At 41.4% G+C, this 20198-nt stretch overlaps 1 protein-coding gene across 7 annotated transcripts in view; it reads right to left on the bottom strand.

Annotated features, from left to right (window-relative positions):
* Positions 1-20198, bottom strand: part of CHD7 (chromodomain helicase DNA binding protein 7) — a 137815-nt gene that overhangs the window by 91562 nt on the left and 26055 nt on the right. For 6 of the 7 annotated variants that reach the window (XR_012774476.1, XM_075494714.1, XM_075494710.1 and 3 more), the window contains one exon: positions 2380-4237. The exons of the other annotated variant lie outside the window; for it this stretch is intronic. Coding sequence is in view for 5 of the 6 variants with exons in the window: in XM_075494714.1 (XP_075350829.1) it covers positions 2380-4062 (1683 nt within the window). In the remaining variant the exon portion in view is untranslated. The remainder of the gene's footprint in view (positions 1-2379; positions 4238-20198) is intronic. 7 annotated transcript variants of the gene reach the window in all.

Genomic DNA, 20198 nt, shown 5'->3' with positions numbered 1-20198 from the left:
GCTGAGTTTTCGCTGGATGAAATAAATATTGTTCAAGTCAAACAGTTTTCAAGGGGGAAAAGCCTGCCTGTCAAGAGTTTCATTACTACAGTCAGGTCTCAAACTAATTACTTAATGGGAAGGTATGTTAACAATAACTTTCACCAAATAAAAACTTCACAGAAGTAGGCTAACAGAGAAGTTACTTGGCTAGCTACAACTGTTTGAATTACTGATTTTAATCAAGTAACTTGAGTTATCATGTGGTTTTCCTCTAATTATTTGGTTTCAGCACTTACCTTTGTTCAAGCTATTCATCTGTAGTTCAGAACTTCGTAATAGGTTGCATAGCTCATTTAAGGGTTGAACTGCCTGCGTTTTACCTCTTCACTGATTAAAGGGAAATTAATGTCCCAAGAACGTTTAACAAGCCTGTCCATTCTACAAGTAAACCTTCTCCTCCCAAACCATCTCTTGCTGCCAAAAACACGTTTACTGGATGAAAACAAGGAATTAATGCTGGTGAAGAACACCACAGCTTTAGGGAAAGTCCATCTTAAGTCTTCCCTTCCCACAACCCCACCATCACTAGTTGTGAAAGATCCCAGTGGCACTGGTTTTTGTTCCTTTACTGTCTTAGAAGTCTTACGTTACCATTTCTACAATTTTCTTTCAAGTTTTTTCTGCTAGATGTGTCAGCCCTCATCTTCAGGGTAAAAACCAGATCTTCTACTACTTTTTCTGACCCCCGTTCTTTCTGTACTGATTTCTCCATACTGTCACTACCCCCTTTCCAAATATCTGCTCATTCTCTTCAGTTTTTTTCATACAGTCTTGAGTTCTCTCCTTTTTCATCCTGCTTACTTGCACAGTCTATAACACAAGGCATACTGTCAAGAGCTGCTTTCTCAAGAAGGAACACACAATTCCACGTGCGCGTGAGAACTGTAATTTAGGTTCTCCAAACAAAGCCTGTGTGTGGAAGTGGGGGGAGAGGAAGGGCCAACACAGGTATAAAATTTCACACCAATTTTGAGGGGGGCAGGGGAGAGAAAGACTGTCTGGAAGATATTTTTTGCCCCTTCAAGAGGAGAGCTTCCTCCTCCATCCCAGAAAGAGAGTGTTCCCTTCCCTTTGCCCAGCTTAGTCCCCGATATCCCTCCCAGCACTCCCCCCTCCTCTCTTCCACAGGGAATGTGGAAGCCTCTCCCAGCTGCTGAGCTGCTCCATCTACCACTCCTTGTCAGCTGCCTCTCTGCAGCGCATACATCTGATTCCCAGACCCACCTCACGCTGTGCGGAGCAGCTAACAGAAGCAGCCGGCAGGCAGCAGCGGAGGGGACTGCTGAGCAGCTGCTTTCCGCACAGGCCTGGGACACTGGCTAGGACAGCTGTTTTTATGATTTATTAAGCTTATTGTAGCATCGTATCATTATGACTGCATTCCAACAATTGTCTCCAAATATTTATGGGCAGAGCTACTTGGCATTAATTACTGACTGGTTTTAAAAAAAAAAATTAAATTAAACCTCTGATATCTTGACCACCTATTCATTCAGTACCAAAACCTCTTGAATGATGACTCAGAGCCAGAGGCAAGCAATGGCAAACGTGAAGATCCCAGAAGGCGCTTTTTCAGCTCAAGCTTAACATACTAGCATGTAGTCAAACCTGCTAAGCTACAGAGGATCAAGATGTTTTACTGTTTTTAGCTTTTAATTGAAAAATGACATGGAAGCAATACATTTTCATCAAAACCCGGCAGATCAGAAACTCAGTAAAATAAAACTTCTATTCTATTAGAGATTTCACTTAAGCCTCAGAAAATTTGATTTCAGACTATGATTCACATCTGCGGTCTTCTCCTTCCATAAACTGTTGCCCCATCACTTCTCAGTTGCATTACTTAGTGCTGAAGAAGTTAATCCTGGAAATTTTTTCACATGTAAAAATTTCAGCTTTAACTTGAAACCACAAAACGTTCCCTTAAGATTTAAAGAAAACCCATGGTTTGGCCAAAACAAACCCATTATTAACACAGACTTCTTTCTCCAAGTTGCAAATACAAAAATTAATAGTTTAAATGACAATTCTCACACATGCTTTCCATTTTCCCCTCAAAGGAACAAACATGAAAAAAAGCAGGTATTCAGCTTGTCCTGTTGCTGTATCATATTTTGGTCTATCCGTAATGTTATCCTGTAAAAATTACTGTAAGGACATCAGCAAGCTACCTGAACCTCATTTTACCTTCAGCTTCTGTGCACCAAGCAAGCCACATAAACAGTAACAAACAGGGGAATCAAACAGGAGCCACTATTCTGAAACCATAGATCTTGTGTATCCTGGAACGCATTTACAGTAATTTAAAACATTTTCTACTCATTGGAAGTAGCTTACCTGAAGGACAGGCACTTTTTGTGGTGTGTTTTGTGGTGACTGGTGAAGCTGTGCCCAAGGCTGATGATGAGGATGCGGGGGTGGTGAAGACTGATGATGTATCCCTGGATGAGGCTGCATGGGAGGACAGGTTGGCATTTGCTGTTGAAAAGACTGCTGTTGACTAGGAAGCTGCTGGCCAGATATTAGTCGCTCTTGTATTGCTTGTGGATCCGCAAGGCCAACACCTGGACAACCATTTGGTCTCATGTGCCCACCCATCTCCCGTGGTGTTGAAGACATACCCATAAACGGACGATTCTGTTGCATGTTTCGGGGGCCCATATTCCTTTGTCCAATTCCCATGGCACCAGGGGGCTGGTGTGACGGCTGAGGATGGGGTATATTTGGATAACTGCCAACTTCCATTGGTATTCCAGCACTACCAGGTCTAACCTGTGGAGGAGGTGTACCTGCTGGATTACTCATTGCTTTCATAGGTGACATGGGAGGTGGAGAGGCATAAGTTCCCTGAGGCTGTGAAGGGTGCATAGTTTGCGTGTTCATTTGGTTAAGTGAGCCACTAGGGTGGATGGGTTGCTGGTGCATTAGTCCTTGACCACTGTTTGATGGAAATCCGACAGCATTTGGGTATCTTGGTACAGATTGATTCATTGGAGTGTTATTTGTAAGGCCTAAATTCTGATTCATCCCTGTATTATTAACTAATCCCTGATTAAGGTTACTGTAAGGATATCGAGAATACTGCCCTGAGTTGTTTATAGTAGGTGAGGGTACCGTCTGGCTCCGAGAACTAAAATTAAGTGTTTGCGGCCTAACAGCACCCTGCTGGGGAGGATTAGGGGAGAATCTGGGACTGTGGGCTACTGATTCTCCATGGAGAGCAGTGGGGGGATGGTGGTGAAATTGCTGGACTGAGTGTCGCAAAGAAGGTGCCATACTGGGATTCTGCTGGGGCACATGAGACAAGTGGCCAGGTCCTGAGGTGGCAATGAAAGGGTTTCCCTGATTGAGGCCTTCTTGGCCTTGAGAAAACTGGTTCATCCTCTGCTGTTGCGGCTGACCATGCTGCTGCATTGAAAAATCACCACGAGCCATGTAGTTTCCCATCTGCTGCATGTGCTGAGGATGGCCCTGCCCAGGGGGTCCGGAGGGTGCCTGGGGCGGCTGCGTCGGTTGCGGTTGCTGCTGCTGTTGCTGCTGGTATGGTGCTCTTATCTGGTCTGGCACTTGAACTGCCCGTGGTCCCCACATGGAGCCACTGTCTACGAAGGGTTGCCCGTGCCTTTCGTTCTGCATGCTGGGATAGACTCCCATCTGACCACCAGCACCACTGCCGTGAGGAACCTGAGGAACTGGAGGGTTGTGATACTGTGAATGAGGAGATGCTATACCATTCCCAGGGGCATTGCTTATCATCCTGTTCGGCTGATCCATCAGGTGCATTTTCTGCTGTTCGTATTGATTATAATGATCAAAATGGGTCAGCTTGGCTTGATTTTGATTTGCAGGGGGATGATGAAGAGATGACTGTAAAGAGGGAAATCCTTGATCCATGGGCATTTGCTGCCCCATAGGATTTACTGTATTTTCAGGATATCCACATTCTCCAAGACCTTCCAACCCTTCACTGAAAATATTCCCATCTTCTCCAAACAGACTCATCATTCCTGGATCTGCCATCTTTTTTCAGCACACAGCTCCTTGGAGCTACAACTAGAATGCTAGTCTGTGCTTCACCTCGGCGAGGTGTTTTGTCCTCAAAGCCTTTAATCCTCAACTAATCTCCTTCATGTCATTCCATATTTCCTTAATTCTTTTGGACCACGCAGTGTCAGGCAAAGTCTGGTTACTGCTCCTAGAAAAAGCAGGGGAAGGGGGAGAAAGAGAGGAAGATATTGAAATAAATAACATCGGGCAATATAAAGAAAGCACACTTGATTTTTTTTTTTTAGACAATGCTAGCTAGTTTCAGCCCCCAAAATACTTCTTTAAATCTGTTTCACTTTATGAAGGATTCATTAGCTTTATCAGAAGCTTTATTATGATATAGAGTTAGGAAGCAAGCAAAACACTAGCCTTAACCTTAAATTAATCCATTCACTGTACTTCCTAGTGCTCCTTTCTTGGGTGGAACAGAACAAAAGAACACAACATGCAGCAGCAGCAGCTGCCACAGCAGGTAGGCAGATGTATGAATATAGCCAAGCAGCCCATCTGCCGAACTAAAGCCCTGAAAACGCTCTAGTTACCAACACCATGTCCTTAACCTTATTCCCTTGAGCTGCGTAATCAGATGAGCAAGCAGAAGCACCAAGTCCTATGACAGACTAAAGTTAGTTACAGGGACAACAGATTTTTTCAAATGCACACAGGTGACCCTCTAAAATATACCAAACGCCAAGACTTAACAGTTAGGAAGCCGAAAAAAAATTTTTTTTTAAATTTTTTTTTTTTTTAAGAAACAATTTATCTTCATTTAATGAAGTTGTAAACTAAAAGAAGTGACGCTTCTTCCAATTTAAGTAAAACTATATGCTCAGTTTTTGTAAGAAAATTAAATTCAAAAGCTTCATTCTATGACGGGGTAGATATCTCAATCCATATCCTAATTTCTCTCACAATGATGACAGGGAGCACTACCATGGGAGTTCATTATTCACCTTCAGGCAACCATGCTACTAACTGCAACTACAGCACTTTAGAAGACCACACTGAAGTTTTGTTCTCTCTAGAATTACAATCTTGAAAACTCATTCAGAAGAATTAGTAATGGCAAAAGAATTTAAATAATAAAATGCTAACTTAACAAGGTACACACTTGGACTTGGGAAAAAAGAAAAAAAGCAACACACAGTAACAGAGTAGGTTCAGAAAAGTTCCCATTTAGGTTTTTCACATGGAAGACTGGCATGTTCTGAAATGTGTCCCCCATCCTCTCCCCACAACAACTTGAAAGATTTTGTTTGCATCTGTTTATTTTGAACAAAGTTAGTCTAATGCTATCTTTCCTTCGTAAGATCAGAATTTCAAATGCTACGACTTGTATCTCAAAATAAACTTTAAGATGATAGTCAAGGAAGCCCATGTAGCAAATAAAAACAACTAGTTTTGCATCTCTGTTGTAATTTAGTAGCGACTGTACTTGCAGATACCAACTTGCCCTTAATCAGTGATCAAAGAAAAGAAGGTTTAGAAGTTTGTACTTTCACATCTCGCATTTTGTTACGGAGGAGGGATGTTTTCGGTCACTTTGGATGCAAAATGCCAGGCCAGACTATTTTAACTGAAGGCAATTTGTCCCAGACAAGTTTTAGGGAGAAAACATCAGCATATTTATTACACTTCTTGTAGCCATTGTCAAGAGGACCTTCTACAGCATGAAGTAGAGGGCAAGAGGAAACACACAAGCATTTATCACTCCTCTTAAAATAGCATTTGAATGTCACCTTTAAAACCACACTCTTAAATCTCTTTAGTGCTCAGCTGGGATAGTAACACTTATATTTTTAAACCACTTGGGGGTAAATTCCTATGAGCCATCTTCATATTGCTAATATCTATTTCTTTTGATTTTGTTTTCTTTATTAAGCAGAAGCCATCTGTACTATTTACCACCTCAATCAGTTTATTAAAGCACAGCAGAAGGAAGTTCCAACAAGGTGAGAAGGAGCCTCCTTCACCAGAACAAGCTTTCGGTATTAGACTGCTCCAGAGAAGACCACTCTGCCGTGGTGAAGATCCCTCCAGTGATTTAAGATTGCTCGAGGACTTCCGACACTGCTACCTCTGCTGATGCACGCTGCCATTGGGAGCTGGCAAAGCTGGACATCAGTGTGTACTGAGAGTTGCCATCTAACGGACAGTATCTTTGCTTGGAAATGCTATAAAGCATCGTGCACAGACACTGTTACCTCCCAACCACCGACGTAATCTAGGCAATATCAAACTTTAGCCAAGTACTGGATCTTGCCCATCAGCTAACCTATTTACAGCCACAGAATTACAAACAGGTAAGAATTTTCACTCATTTTATTATATAAATCATGCCTACTAAAAGAATCATTTTTGAAGACAAGCATGCTCTACTCTCCTGAAGCACTAATGAAACTTTGCAATAAAAATAACTGAAATCTACACAGAATTATTCTTTTTGCTATCTGTTACAGACAAGCTAACAGAGCGTCTCCAGAAACAAGGTTACGAGCATCAGGCACACATTTGAATCACACTGCTTCCCTTACTGTTCATCAGCTGACAGGCTTCCAATAAAATTCAAGTGAGAGTCACCCACCAGTAACAGTCAACATTGGCTAACAGTAGTTAGGACCTGCTACCATACCCAGAAAACCAAGTTAGGAAATGGTAAGGGTGTTTTTTAATAAAACACACTTTAATTCTGCCCAGCTGACTCCATCCCAATTTGCAGGTTTGGGCTAGGGACTGTCCCTTACAATGAAAGAGATGTGCTATGGAACCTAGCACTCGCCTGGCTTCCTGAGCACATGCTCTTTAAAAAGAAAAGTAACCTCTAAGTTTATGATGCAGTTTGTATGCAAACAAATCTATCATCTAAATTAAGAACAAAACCACTGTTTGCCACTATTTATGATTTTAGCTCTCCATTTTTATTTGAAGTGTGAATTGATTTCATGTTTGAGCTGTTGATACTAAAGCTATTAGGTTTGAAACACAGCATGAGAACGTGTTTGAGAAGATGTCTTGAAACTGTAGTTTAAGTTTAGCCTTAAATTTAATGATCACAGCCCTTTACAGTCAGAAGTTGTGCTCTCACAAACCTTATTCTACTTCCCCAAATAAAAGTCACACCTGTGATGTGATATATGGCTAACAGCACATGTTGAATGAAAGACAGTAGCAGCTAAAGCCCGATCAAAATGAATTAACCAACTTTTTGGTAAGAAAACTGTCCAGATTGGAATTACCTTGTAAGCTCTCAACTTTCTACGCTAACAGGATAGATGCCTTCTAGATAAGCAAGTCATGAGAGTCACAGCCTTTCTGTAAGTTGCAATCTTTTCTTTGCTTCTTTCACTACAAGTAACAATTTTTCTGCTTAAATCTCCAAGGGTCATCCAAAAAAAAAAAAAAAAGTCCCACACAAACAAAGGTAGGACCTGCATCAAGCAGTAATTCTACCCAAGATGATGAATTCACTAAGCACCACTGTTCACTTCCCCATGAAAGCAGACAACTAACAGCAAGATTGACCATGTTAAGCTCTGTTTAAAGTATTTTTTTGATTAAGTAGTTTAAAAATATATATCTGTGCATCTTCTTCTCTACTATCCCATAACTTAAAACCAACAGACATTCACAAAGCAACGACTATTTTCCAGGCCTTAGAAAGGCAGATTGCTGAATAAAAGTGTGAATGTATGAAGAGATAGTGAATTATTTTTTTAAAATAATCTTAACCAAACTATGCAGATTCTGCTACAAAATTCTATAGCTTTTCTGTTCCTGAACATGAAGGATTCCATATCAACGAGAATGAACTCAAGCAGTCAATATATTTCCTTAAGACTGCCTAGACAACCTACTTCTGTTCAAAGCAATGGTATGATCCCAACTACCAGGACACAGTTAATTGCTTAACAACCCTGTTGTCTCAACAGACAAAGCTTACATTTACTCCAGTCTGCAACATTCTAGTCCTAAACACCTAGACCTCAAATTTAAGTAGTAGTTAACCATAGCTGAACTTAGTATTTCAGAGCTACATGGACTCAGTAGCCTTGGGCAGCTTCCCATTTTTATGAGTGGAACATGACTGGCTGCTGCATACGTATAACCCCATCTAGGGCTGCAAACACTAAAACCTGAACTTTGTTAGTCTTGCTCCCAAAGTAGCAGATCCCAGCACTCAAGATCAGGAAGCAGCAAGAGCAGCACTCAGATGCACGTGCCCTCCACAACACCATCCTCACATTTTGCCATTCAGAAGAACTTTTTGTAACTCCACAGGTTCTTCGATTCAACTATTGATCCTTCTCTTCAAGAAGTTTAGCAGCATTTCTTGATGGCCTTGCAGCAAGTAAACTGAATAAACAGAACGTGATAAGGCAGCTAATACTGACTGCTTCAAGCTTTGAAGTGAGATCTGTCATGCAGAGCAGATATTTTTACAGCTATCAGTTGACATCTCGGACAAAACTCTGAAGTACTTGACAGACACAAACAAAACAGTTACTGGAACTATGCACCTACAACACAATACAATAAGCACTGCAAATACCATGCTATTTTGAAGAACTAGACTAAAAAGATCTCTCATGCTAAAAACCAACGCCATGCCAAAGGTCATTTTGAGACTGGAGCTTCAAAATGTAGGATTCAACATTAGGCTACTAAATCTGCATTTAAACATTGCATATTTAAACTGCTTTTCAAAACTGCTAAGCTCCTGCTGGCTGTTAGGGGTAGTAATTTAAGCATTTGCCACATGGAAGTAGATGACACAGATGACAGCAATTAAAGTCACGTTCTTATTTTATGAACAAAGCTGGAGGAAAACATTCACCAAAAACTTCATAAACACACGTAACACCCTGACATCATAGGAAAAGTCATGCCAAGACATTCAAATTGGGGAAGATGGCTGATGAGACTTCTACCTTTCAGGTCATTTACCTACTGAGTAAACAGCACTGCTGATGCCAGGACACTTATGCAAGTGGCCATCCGTGCCCATGGGAAGCACGCCTAGTCTCCTGCGTGTTTAATGCTTAGCTCTCATTGCTGTCACAGACAACTCTTCATGCATGGTACATTCCTCCTGCATACAGAATAGCCAAAATAGAAGAGCAGATCTGTAAAATGATTGCAACATGATTTCTGACTGTAACTTCCAAAGAAACTTCGTTATCTGAATGCCTAAGGACACTTTGTTTTGTTTTTCTTTATATAGAATGCTTTCCTAGTATACACTTCACACAGTACAGCTGTGTTAAAAGTTAAGTCTGTATAGTTCGTATCAGATCAAAGGATGCCAGGAATCTCTCCCCCACCCACCCCCCCACCCCAGGAAAAGGAGACAGGACTTGCAAGGATGAAAAGAATGACCTCACACACTTCAGGAATATTCTGCCTTCAGTGGGAAGAGGCAGCAAATACGGTATAAGCATTTGTGAAAAGTTTGATTTCACATCTGAGTAGAATTCAGTTAGTTCTTCACAGAAACACATCCTTACAGAAATTTGCAGTGGCAAATTTAAGGCAGTCAATATCTCTTGTTAAACTAAGAATTGGGGGCATGTGGTATGCATGAAAACCTCACCTGCCTTTCCTCAAAAGTCACAATTTTTGCATATGTGCAGTCAGCTAAACACCAGGAATGCTATTCACCTTCAACACTGGGCAAGAAATCCATGAAATTGTAAGTTCCCCATACAATATTTCAGTAGAGACCAGATCACATTTTATTTCCTTAACGCATCATGTACTTTGGCAAAGAACAGGCTTTTACAGAGGCAACTGAGGGCACAGCAGCCTTCGAATATTTGGCAGCTTGTTGCTGTCAAGCAGCTGATGTAGGAGTGACCAGCTAGAGTGCAGCCTGTGCCACACATTTGGAAACAATATCCTACGTCATTCAAGTTCACAGGAACTCTGATACGAGACCACAACAGCATCACATAGGAGTACTCTGATGCAAACCCACCAAGCCTCGTTGTTACATCATACGCTCCGTTGCAAGTGACTTCTGCATTCACCATACCAGTTGGGCTGCAAACTCTTCTCCTAACATGGGGCACTGCTAATTTTAAGTCAGCCCCTATAACGTTAAACAAGAAGCCTCAGCAAGCCTTTTCTTTCCAGTCCAGAAGAAAAAGGGGAAAGTTTATAGCCATTTATTAGAAGTACGTACTTGGAGATTTTTAATGAGGTAACCAGAGGAATTAAAAAAAAAAAGTTTTTTACATTTAAGTACATTACAAACACGAGGTGGGAAGAGGGGAGACAAGCCTAAGCCAGAAACACTTCAGTTTTAGTGTTATGTAGCCTGGAATTTTAAGAGGCCTTTTTTGGTCATACGACCACCCTCTCTCCCAACGTAAGTTTAAAATACAGATGCGAGGAGGAGGAGGTTCATCTAAAAATAGTCCTAGATAAGTAAGGGAAACAATCGCAGTCACAAAAATATTTCAGGAATACTTTTAAAAATACTTGATAGCGGTGTTACCTTGCGAACGGCTCCATAAAGGGGAACCCGCAACACGTTCACCGTAGCCCTAAGCGAGGTTCGGACATCACGAGCACGGCCCGTACAGCCCGTGTAACGTTCGGTGCCGGCGGGCCGGGGCCGCTCCGCAGCCGCCGGTGCCGAGGGCACGCCGGGCGCTCCCGCCGGCCCTCGCCCGGTGCCAGCTGCCGACCTGATCCGCGGCTGTGCGACGGCCCGGCGAACAAAAAGCCGAGGCAGGGCCGAGGGGGAGGTGGTGTCAGGGAGAAGACTTATATTGTTGCCATCAGTCACCGAGAAATCTCCCAGCAATTACATTCTCTTATAAAGCTGACACTAAACCGGCCCGGGGATTCAAGAGGTGGGGCCAGCGGCGACCCGCTGAGGCGCTGAAAAAACACCCCGCGCAACTGATTACTCTTGTTAAGGGCCGTGCTTTTTGTGCACCTACTGCAGTTGTCACTGATTAACCAACTGATCTGGCAATTTCCTACATTCTTTTGCATTTAAAAAGGATCTGAGAGGCCGAGAGTCATCCCCTTTCATATTCCAGGGGGAGTGGGAGGCTGCGCCCCGTCCGGCTGGCTGTGGTGCGGAGGGGCCCCGCTCCAGCAGGCCCCTCTCCCGGCTCCGCCGCCCTCCTCCCCCAGCCCAGGCCTGCCAGGCCCGCAGCTGAAAATAATTTATCTGTTCGCTCCGCCGGGCTCCCGGCATATGCGATTGGGAGGGAAACGTATCCATCATGAATAAACTTGAGCACAAAGACAGGCTGAGTGTCACAGGATACAAAAGGGCAGAGGTCGCCGCGGCGAGCGGGAGGGTGTGCGCAGGGCCAGGCCGGGCGCGCATGGCCGCCGCATGCAACCGCCACACAGCGGCCTCAGGCCGGAGCCTCCCCAGTTTGTCACGTCCCCTGAAGTAAACAAAGCCCCGCACAAAGGTCCCAATCACAAAAAAGCGTCGTGAACAACAAAATAATCGGAGGGGTGACGAAGCCGAAAGTAAAACGGAGCCTTTTCTCTTCCTTTTACTGAAAGTAGCTCGTGGTGTTTACACCCAGAAAGCTGGGAATTGTAAAAATTCATGAGGTGGATACTCAAATGTTTCCCAGGGTTTCTGAACATGTGATTTTCACTGAAATGTATTTTTTTAATCACAGGCAGGTTTTAAGACTTAATCGTATCCCAAAAGGCTATTTCCAGCTATAGAATTATGAGCGCTTTAAAGTAGCCAGACCCTATATTTTACTTTACCTGCTATAAGGCCAATACAATCATGTTTCATTCATAGTTTATGAAGTCTGAAAAACCACTTGATGAAATTACAGTCTACCGATACCACACATGGTATATTTGTCCACGCATATTCTATAATCATTTCAATTTATGACTTGTACTTAAGAGTCATTTTCCTGTACATGTGTTCTTCATAAATACTGGTAGATCACAGTCTGTGCTTGTACAGGAACCACATATCCACACTCATTTCTATGAAGATAAATACACCTTATACATCCAAAGTGAAAAGCCAGAGTTTTCACAGAACTAAAGAGAACATATTTCAGGACTGTGGAACAAAATGGTAGTTCTCCCTTACGCTCTTTACATGTGGCAAGATGAATCATCCTACATTTGAACTTAAGCCCTTACTCAGCTTCCAGTATTGAGGATAATTTTTGCCCAATACACTTAAGCACACTGTCTTGAACCCTTCAGCAAAGAAAAAATAATTATATATTACATTGGGAAAGGATTACAAATTACCTTTTTCAGAAAAAGGTAACATCAATGTTTTATAAAGTATTTTAAATTAAATCACACATGGTCTATTGGATTTTACAAATCTTAACTTTGTTAGAAAAAAGACCTGTAGTAACAGTCTAATTATGTATATTATCATATGCAATAGCCTATTTAAAAGAAGTGTTAAATTATTTCACTAACTGAAAGTCCACCGTAAAGAAAAAGGGTTGGGGAGGCAGGGTGTGGAGGAAGACAGTACACTGCAGGACACAACGGAGTACATGGAGTAAATAGATTTCAGGAACCTTCATTTACTGCATGGACAGTTAAGTAGGTCCAATAATGTCCCACAGAATATGGGGGACAGCTGAGATACAGGACATATACCAAAAAGACCTGCCACAACTACTGTTTGGAAGTTCTAAGATAAGTTCTAAGGAAGTCCTAAGGTACAAGATATATGAGTAAACAAACTGCTGCATTCAAGTTCACTTAGACATGGAAAAAGGGTACCTACACAGTATAAGCAATTGGTGCCAGAAGTTATAAATTGGAATGGGGACTGTCAGATGAGTGCAACCCCCGTGTGCAGTGTGGCTTTTCTTTCCAGGCAGGACTGAGCTAGAATGCTTTTCCTCTATAAAAGCAAGGGAGATTCAAAGGAAGAGAACCAAATTTTCTTGTGCAAAACTTCAATGGGTCTCCAGTTTCTTCTTCACAAAGAAGAGAACTAACTGGGGTGGTTTTAAGTGTGTTGCTTAATTGATACACACTTCTAAAATTACTCCAACGTAGTTATGTTCAAACAAACAAACCAAAAAAGCCTTCTAGGGAAAAATTTGTCATCTGAAGTTTTAGAACTACGCAATCTCACTCCCCTTCTGATCAAGATTTTTAAGAACTTGGAAGTAGTTTGCAAGTCAAAGATAATTACTGACCCAGTACCCAGAGCCATAGTCATTCAAGCTATTGCAAGCAGTAGAAGCAGCTGACATTTCATCTACCACAAAATCTTTTACACCCAACAGGAAAGTTCTTGAGCTACCTTCAATTCTCCACAAGCTTTTCACAGACTGATGATGAACATACAAGAGCAGTGCTGCATTCATGGATAAGATGTGAAAAGAAACTTTCACTCATCTGAAAACAAACTTGGAAACTGGTTCAATTTCACAGTAGGTAGCTCCACCTTCTCTCAAAAAAAGAGAGAATTAATTAAAGCACAATCTCTTAATTTTATAACAGAAAGCACAATCTTCACTGTTCCTAATGATTCCCATTCCATTTAAATTTACCTTTCAAGCTTATCAATCTTGCTGCACCACCTACAGAGGACTAGAGGTTTCCAAGTCCTTTTAAACAAACAAATGAAAAAACAAAACAAAACGATACATTCCCACATTGCCCTCCCCTCAACAAAACTAAAAATGTATTTCTACTCACTAGAAACCTTCTGTGAGGTTCAAATTTAATGTAGAGCTTTTTTGTACTTTGTTTTTTTGGTTTGCTTGTTTTCTGTTTAAGTAGGGAAAACAAGCAAATTAAAAGAGAAGGGCAGGCTGACTAAAAGATTAGAATACTATTTTACAAGTGTGAGAAATAGGAAGATCTATTTTGATAACTTTGGAAGAGTTTAGATTGCAAACTTTGTTGGACTAGCAATTTCTTTATTTCGTGTTTGTAAACACCTGGAAAAGTGAAAGTCTGACTGATAAAATGGCTCACAAAAAAAAAAAAAAACAAGCAAAAACACTTAAGTAGCAAAGATCCCAGAACAACAGAATTCAGGACTCTTAATCGAGCACTATATGAAGACTGCTACCATACAGATTTGCATAACCAGCCAAGTTTAGAGCTATTTCATTTAGTGTTCACAGTCTGGTTGTCAGAACAAGACCTACAACAGCTAGCATATTATCTATGCTACAGGGAATTGCAGAAACACTACTAGGAAAATCTTCATTCTGTCAAGGGTCAAAAACCTACTACTCAAAGGTGAAAAAACTCAAACAGCTAAAAAAGTATTCTTTTGCTTACAAACTATGTAGAGAAAGAAATTAGAACAGGTACAAAGAGCTTCAAAGTTCCAGTGCTAAACAACATTTCCAAATTTATTTTATCTCTACAAAAAACCTCATTCAGAATACAACAGCCGTCAAAACACTAAAGCATGAACCCCTACACTATGTTTTACTTAAGCAAACAGTAAATGGCATTATTATAGCATCCTTAGTACATCAAGGACTATCCTGATGGCCTGTCTTTCCAAGTTAGCTTGCTAAGACCTATATCACCTGAACCAAATAATACAGTGCACAGCTGAGGAAAAAGCATGGATGAGGCTCTGCTAGAGATCAATTGATTTAGGACTCGCAGGAATTAGTGGCAGATGAAATGCTTATGCTGTATAAGCAAATATTATTTGGACCTACAGCTGAGACTCAGGTAACTGTTTAATTAATGATGCTTGCAAAGCAATAAAAACTAGCTCCTTGTTCCTCCAATTATATATACTATATGAAAGTAATAAGTACTTATAAGTACTTGAAAGGGATGATGAACTGCCTACTGCCACTGATAAAATCTCCGCAATGAGCTTTCCTGACCAACTTTTTACAGCACCTTTTAAGTTACTGTATCTGATCACAAAGCATCATCCAAAAATCTGAAACACGCAAGATCATGATTCTTCCTTTCCTGCCCTTGCTCAGCAGCTGAAATCCACGTACCTCTGTGTTTTCAGACAACACTAATCCCTGAACTTAGTCTTGAAATAAAAGCAAGAGAGAAGATCACCTCAAAAAAGTACGTTATGTCCTCAACTGAGACTGTAGCTTCAAAGCAAAAGCAAGTGATGAAACATCTCACCTTAGTAAAAGCCAGTCATCAGAATCAGGTCCCCTTGGACACTGTATACCAGTGTGCCAAGCTTGGACGAGGAGGATTTGTTGAGGAAAAAATTCTATTTGACAAACTTCAGTGTCCTATCACTCTAAAATACATGAAGACTTAACTTGATAGACTGATCTTCTACCACCTGGTGTTTATAAAAACTGTTAAGGAGGCTCTTTTGTTCACATTTTCCTCAAACCCGGGTCTCACTTCTCAGCGTAACGGATGCTAACAGAAGGACCTAATACCAACCGCACCTATCATGTCTCTATAGCACCCAACACATTCTGCACAGCTCTGCAAATTACTCAAAAACCAAAAGAGAAGAATTAAGCAAGAGATACTGGGACCAGCTTAATCAAGAGATGTCTGCAAGGCAGTAGCGATAGCAACAGCTGTCAACCGGATTTGTTCATCGGGATTATCAAGAGTTCCTGCCTGCTTCGGAGCATCCAGGTAAGTCAGCTGCCATCTTCCATGTCAAAGGCACTCCTCACTAGTCAGCCATGCCTCTCATGGCAAGCTTGGGTTACAGCACAGGCTGTACTCTCAACTTATTCAAAAGCTGTTGCTACCAAAACCTAGAAGTATTTATTTAAAATTAAGATTTTTTTTTTTTGGTGTGTGTCTTTTTTCCTCTGGGGAAGACTGCATCTGTGTTTGATTTGTGGCTTTCTAGGGGCCATAAAGTAACTTTCTAGGGGCAGGCTAAGTGACCGTTTTATTGAACAAATTCTAAGCCTTAGACTTGACAATATTGACAGTCTCTTATCAAAAAAGAGAGTATCTATACTTATCCAAAATCATAAATGGTATCAGACTTATTTTTCTGATTATCAAATACCTACATTTCTAGGCACCTGCATTTATAGAAGCAGCGGTTAGGTGTTAGTAACACTAAATGCTAAATGGTGTATGTAGTCTAGTAACTCTTCCTGACACCTCCATTTAAAATGGATTTTCTTTAGAAGGGATGGAAGATGCTATGAAACAAGAATTTCTATGTATCTATAATCTTTTTAGTAAATAGTAATTGAAGCATTAGGTAAAAAAACCAAACCAAAATTAAAAAAAACACTCAAGAAAACCAAACAAAACCACTTCATCAACATCTGTCTGCTTAAAAGGAAAAACTCCCCTATTCTTTAGGGATCTCAAGATTGTAAGCAGCATCACATACAGGAGGGATTACTGAAGTTTTTCACAACATCAAGATGCTCTACTAAGAAACAGGCTAAATCACTTTTTCTGTCTACAATAAACATGTAATTCAATTTAGTTAATTTAAACCAGGAGAGTCAGCCCTATGCTATCAGCCTGGTCCGCAAATAGCCCTTGTTGATAATCTAGGAATTTTACATTATTGATATGGCCACGACATACTTCTTTACGTGAGGATGAACAGTTAATTTTTTATGTCTCACACCCCTTCCCCATGTATTCTTCACAACAAGGACAAAACTGAGCTTCCTCTCACACCTTCTAAAACACTGACTGAAGTAACAGCATTAAAGCTGGAGCGAAGTTACTGGTAAGGTCCAGAGCAGTACTATAAAAGCCGTTTTTTCCAGAGCTGAAGCCAACTAAAACAAGTTTAAAGACAGAGTTTCATTTGAGAAGCAAGGAGGAAGTATACATCAACAAAGCAGTGATGCAAGGAACATCTACAAGATAGAGATCTATGTAGCGCCTCTATTTCAAACCTATGATGGCAGTATAGTCCAATCATTTATACTTTGTTAGAAAAGCAATGTCCATCTGTTATTTCACAAAAGACATACCACCTGTTATGATAACTGATACAAATGAAACGGCTACAGAACACACCCTGAAATATTTTTACAGTTTTGAGAACTAGACTGAAGATTTTCAGTGTTTACCACAAACTTCGCATTTCACTGGAGCCAGAAGACTGTCCAGCCAGTCTCCCCTACTTCTTTTTACCTAGCCATTTGCAGCTTTGAGTGAATTCAAATCCAGGTAACTACTAATTCAGTAATTTACATTAATTTCCCATTTCTGCTGCACCATACAGTAGCTACTTAATCTGAGAGCCTTGTAGCTAGACAGACTAGCATGCCAAATAACCTAACTCCTTAAACCACCCGTAGACACTCCACTGTTGTTTGTCCCTGAACTTCAGAAATCACAAGCTGGCTTCCCCTTGATCCTGATTTTGTATCTTCCCTAGTAATGCTCCAAGTGCAGAAGATGGGGTGACAAAGCTTCTTTGCAAAACATTGCAGAGCCCCTTACCTGACATCTCCATACCCATTCTCATTGCTCAGATAAATGGCTAAACTATTTATAACATGGTAGCTGCTCATGACTGAGCACACAACTGAGATGCTGAGTCACACAACTGTTATCCATCAATAAAAACATTCCTGTTTCACTGAGTCCTCGCCTTCTCGGTCACTGTCTCATTCACTCCATGTTTTTCAAGAAGGCAACACATCTCATGGGCATGGCGCTTGTCTTCTCACTCTCCACAGAACATGTGGCAGCTGTGCTGACAGTCATGCATTTGCATAGAAAACCATCTAGAAGTCTATTACATCTCTGATAATGCAATACATCTATCCTCCCAAAAGGCAAACAATTGCTCCTATCAGCAACTCTGTAATATTTTATTTCTCCATTATCAATTTCTGCCAACATCAAGCTAATAAATGCATGATCCCCAGTTAGAAATCAGTGGTTAAGTTACATATATCGTATTAGCTGGGATCTGGGGGCAGGGGGGCTAATTTGAGAAATACATAGAAACCTTGCTTTCAGGAGAATGAGCATTAGCACTTTTAATGTGCTCTGGGATTTCAAGTTGAACGTATGAACCACTTAAAAAAAAAAAAATCACTTTACAGTAATTTTCAACTGGTTGCCTAACACCCATCTCCTAAGTGACTATCATCAAAACACAACCATAACACTAGTGATGAATTAATATTAAAACCCTTCAGTGAGATCACAGAAGTCCTCAAAAAACAGCCCAAGTTGTCAGAGCACGCTTCTCCCACACGCTGAGTAGCAGTCAGGTTCTGGAAATAAAAGCTTTGTTCAATTACAAAAGTGGGTGCTAGGTACATTTCTCATTTACACATATAATTTTGAAATCCAAAACCAATTTGACGGTGTCTAAACAGATTTTAAAAGCCAAGAATGAATACTTCGAAAAGGAAGAAGACGCAATAGTTAGAAAAAGGGAAGCTACTCACTTACTAGGACAACTTGACTAGCAAGGGACTGCGCTCTCTGACAATTTTATATGCTTCAGCAGGGACAACTAATAAAGTTTTGCAGGGCTTCTGCATACTGGCAAGTCAGAAGTGGTTACAATTCTTCATGTATAAAAGGGGTGTTTTCTTGTTCACCTACTTTGCTTTACAGGAGTACTTCTCAGTTGCATGCCTGTATTGCCACTGTCTCTGCTGCTGTTGGTAACTTACCAGTATCACTCAAGAGAGAGCAACAGCCCAGCGATCTATGAAAGGGATAATCTAAGCGACTGCAGGATGGAAGAAGTGCTAAAGACAAGAGCAGCCTAAAATAGCAGTCTGAAGATGGGCAGCAGGCATCTGCCCGCCAAAAGAGAAGACACCTCGTGGGGTAAAGTTCCCTAGCTCCTGGGCCAAGAGAGCAATGGCCACTCCAAGGTTTCTTAACGCCTCCCTTGGCTCCCTGCTACTTCTTACTAGTTGCATATTTTTGTCTTCACAAATAAGGCTTCAGCTATTTCTCCCACTGCCTGCTGCAAGTTAACATTTAGCATCGCTGTACATCTCTGAGCCCATCACAGACCGAAGCACAGCGCTCCTCCCAGGGCAGGGGGCAGCTGCCATGTGGGACAGGCCTACAACATCACGTACACAACTAAGATGGGTAAACACATTTGCTACAAAGAAATGAAACTGTGCCTAACGAAGTTTTTCAAGATACTAGATGTGCATGTGTTGCATGACAAGTTTGTGTGAGGAAAGGAAAATAAGCATGCAAGCCATTTTCTCCAAAACCACAACCCCCTAATTCCCTGGGTCAGCGCAGTGTCTGGTCCTTCAACATTTTACTCGGCTCAGCAGACGAGGAAACAGTCGCACCAGAAGGCCCTGTAGCAGATGGAAACCAGAGCAGCTGGAGAGCAGGGAAATGTCTGTGCGGGTGTGGGGCGAGGGGGTGGGGTGGGGGCAGAAAGCCCATCCCTGCTCCGGAGCTTTAAAGCTGCGTGCAGCCATCACGCCGTACTGCGAACTCAGCCCACGGATCTGCTGGGGAGAAAGTTGAAGGAAGCCGTACGTGACTGGATGATTTAGTGCTTCCCAGACTTCCCATCAGGAGAGCAACACGGACCTACAAGCAGTGGGTGCGAGCTCCTCAGGGGAGCGGGAGGTAGCAGAAAAGAGCAAGCTGGGCATTTGCCTGCTTCATGAAAAGCACAGCAGATGAAGAACTGCCGGCTTGAGAAAGCCTAGAACTGGAAGGGTGAGGAAGGAGACTAAAACTACACATGCATACTGGAGAAACGAGTAAGGAAACAGTGGATGAATTAAGATCAAAACCAATCAAGGTTAGAGGGATGCTTTTTTTTTTTCCTTCTTTTTTTAAGTAAGAGGTATTACAGAACCAAAGCAGCACGGAAATACTTTTTTTTAAAGAGGAAAAAAACAAAACATAGTAAATGAGGAAGACTAAAAATTGAATAAAAAACCCCCTGACATATGGTACAATTATTCCACTACAGTTTAGATTCACAGCTTTACAACACCTGTGCAGTTAATAACCATATTAAGTCATACATGATGTCACCAGTATTTCCTTTCTCAACTTAGTTAACTATTAGGGAAATACATCTAGCAGGGGTTTCTACACTTTTGGAAAGACAAGTGACTGTCCATGATTAAGATGCCCATCCTCTGGCACAGTTTGGACGGCAGGCTACCCCTATTTCCCAGATGAGGGAAACGGACCAAGCCCCATGAGGG

The sequence above is a fragment of the Mycteria americana genome, chromosome 2 (genome assembly GCF_035582795.1).
Source record: "Mycteria americana isolate JAX WOST 10 ecotype Jacksonville Zoo and Gardens chromosome 2, USCA_MyAme_1.0, whole genome shotgun sequence".
Classification (NCBI taxonomy): Eukaryota; Metazoa; Chordata; class Aves; order Ciconiiformes; family Ciconiidae; genus Mycteria; species Mycteria americana.
This window is presented reverse-complemented; position numbering and strand designations above follow the sequence as displayed.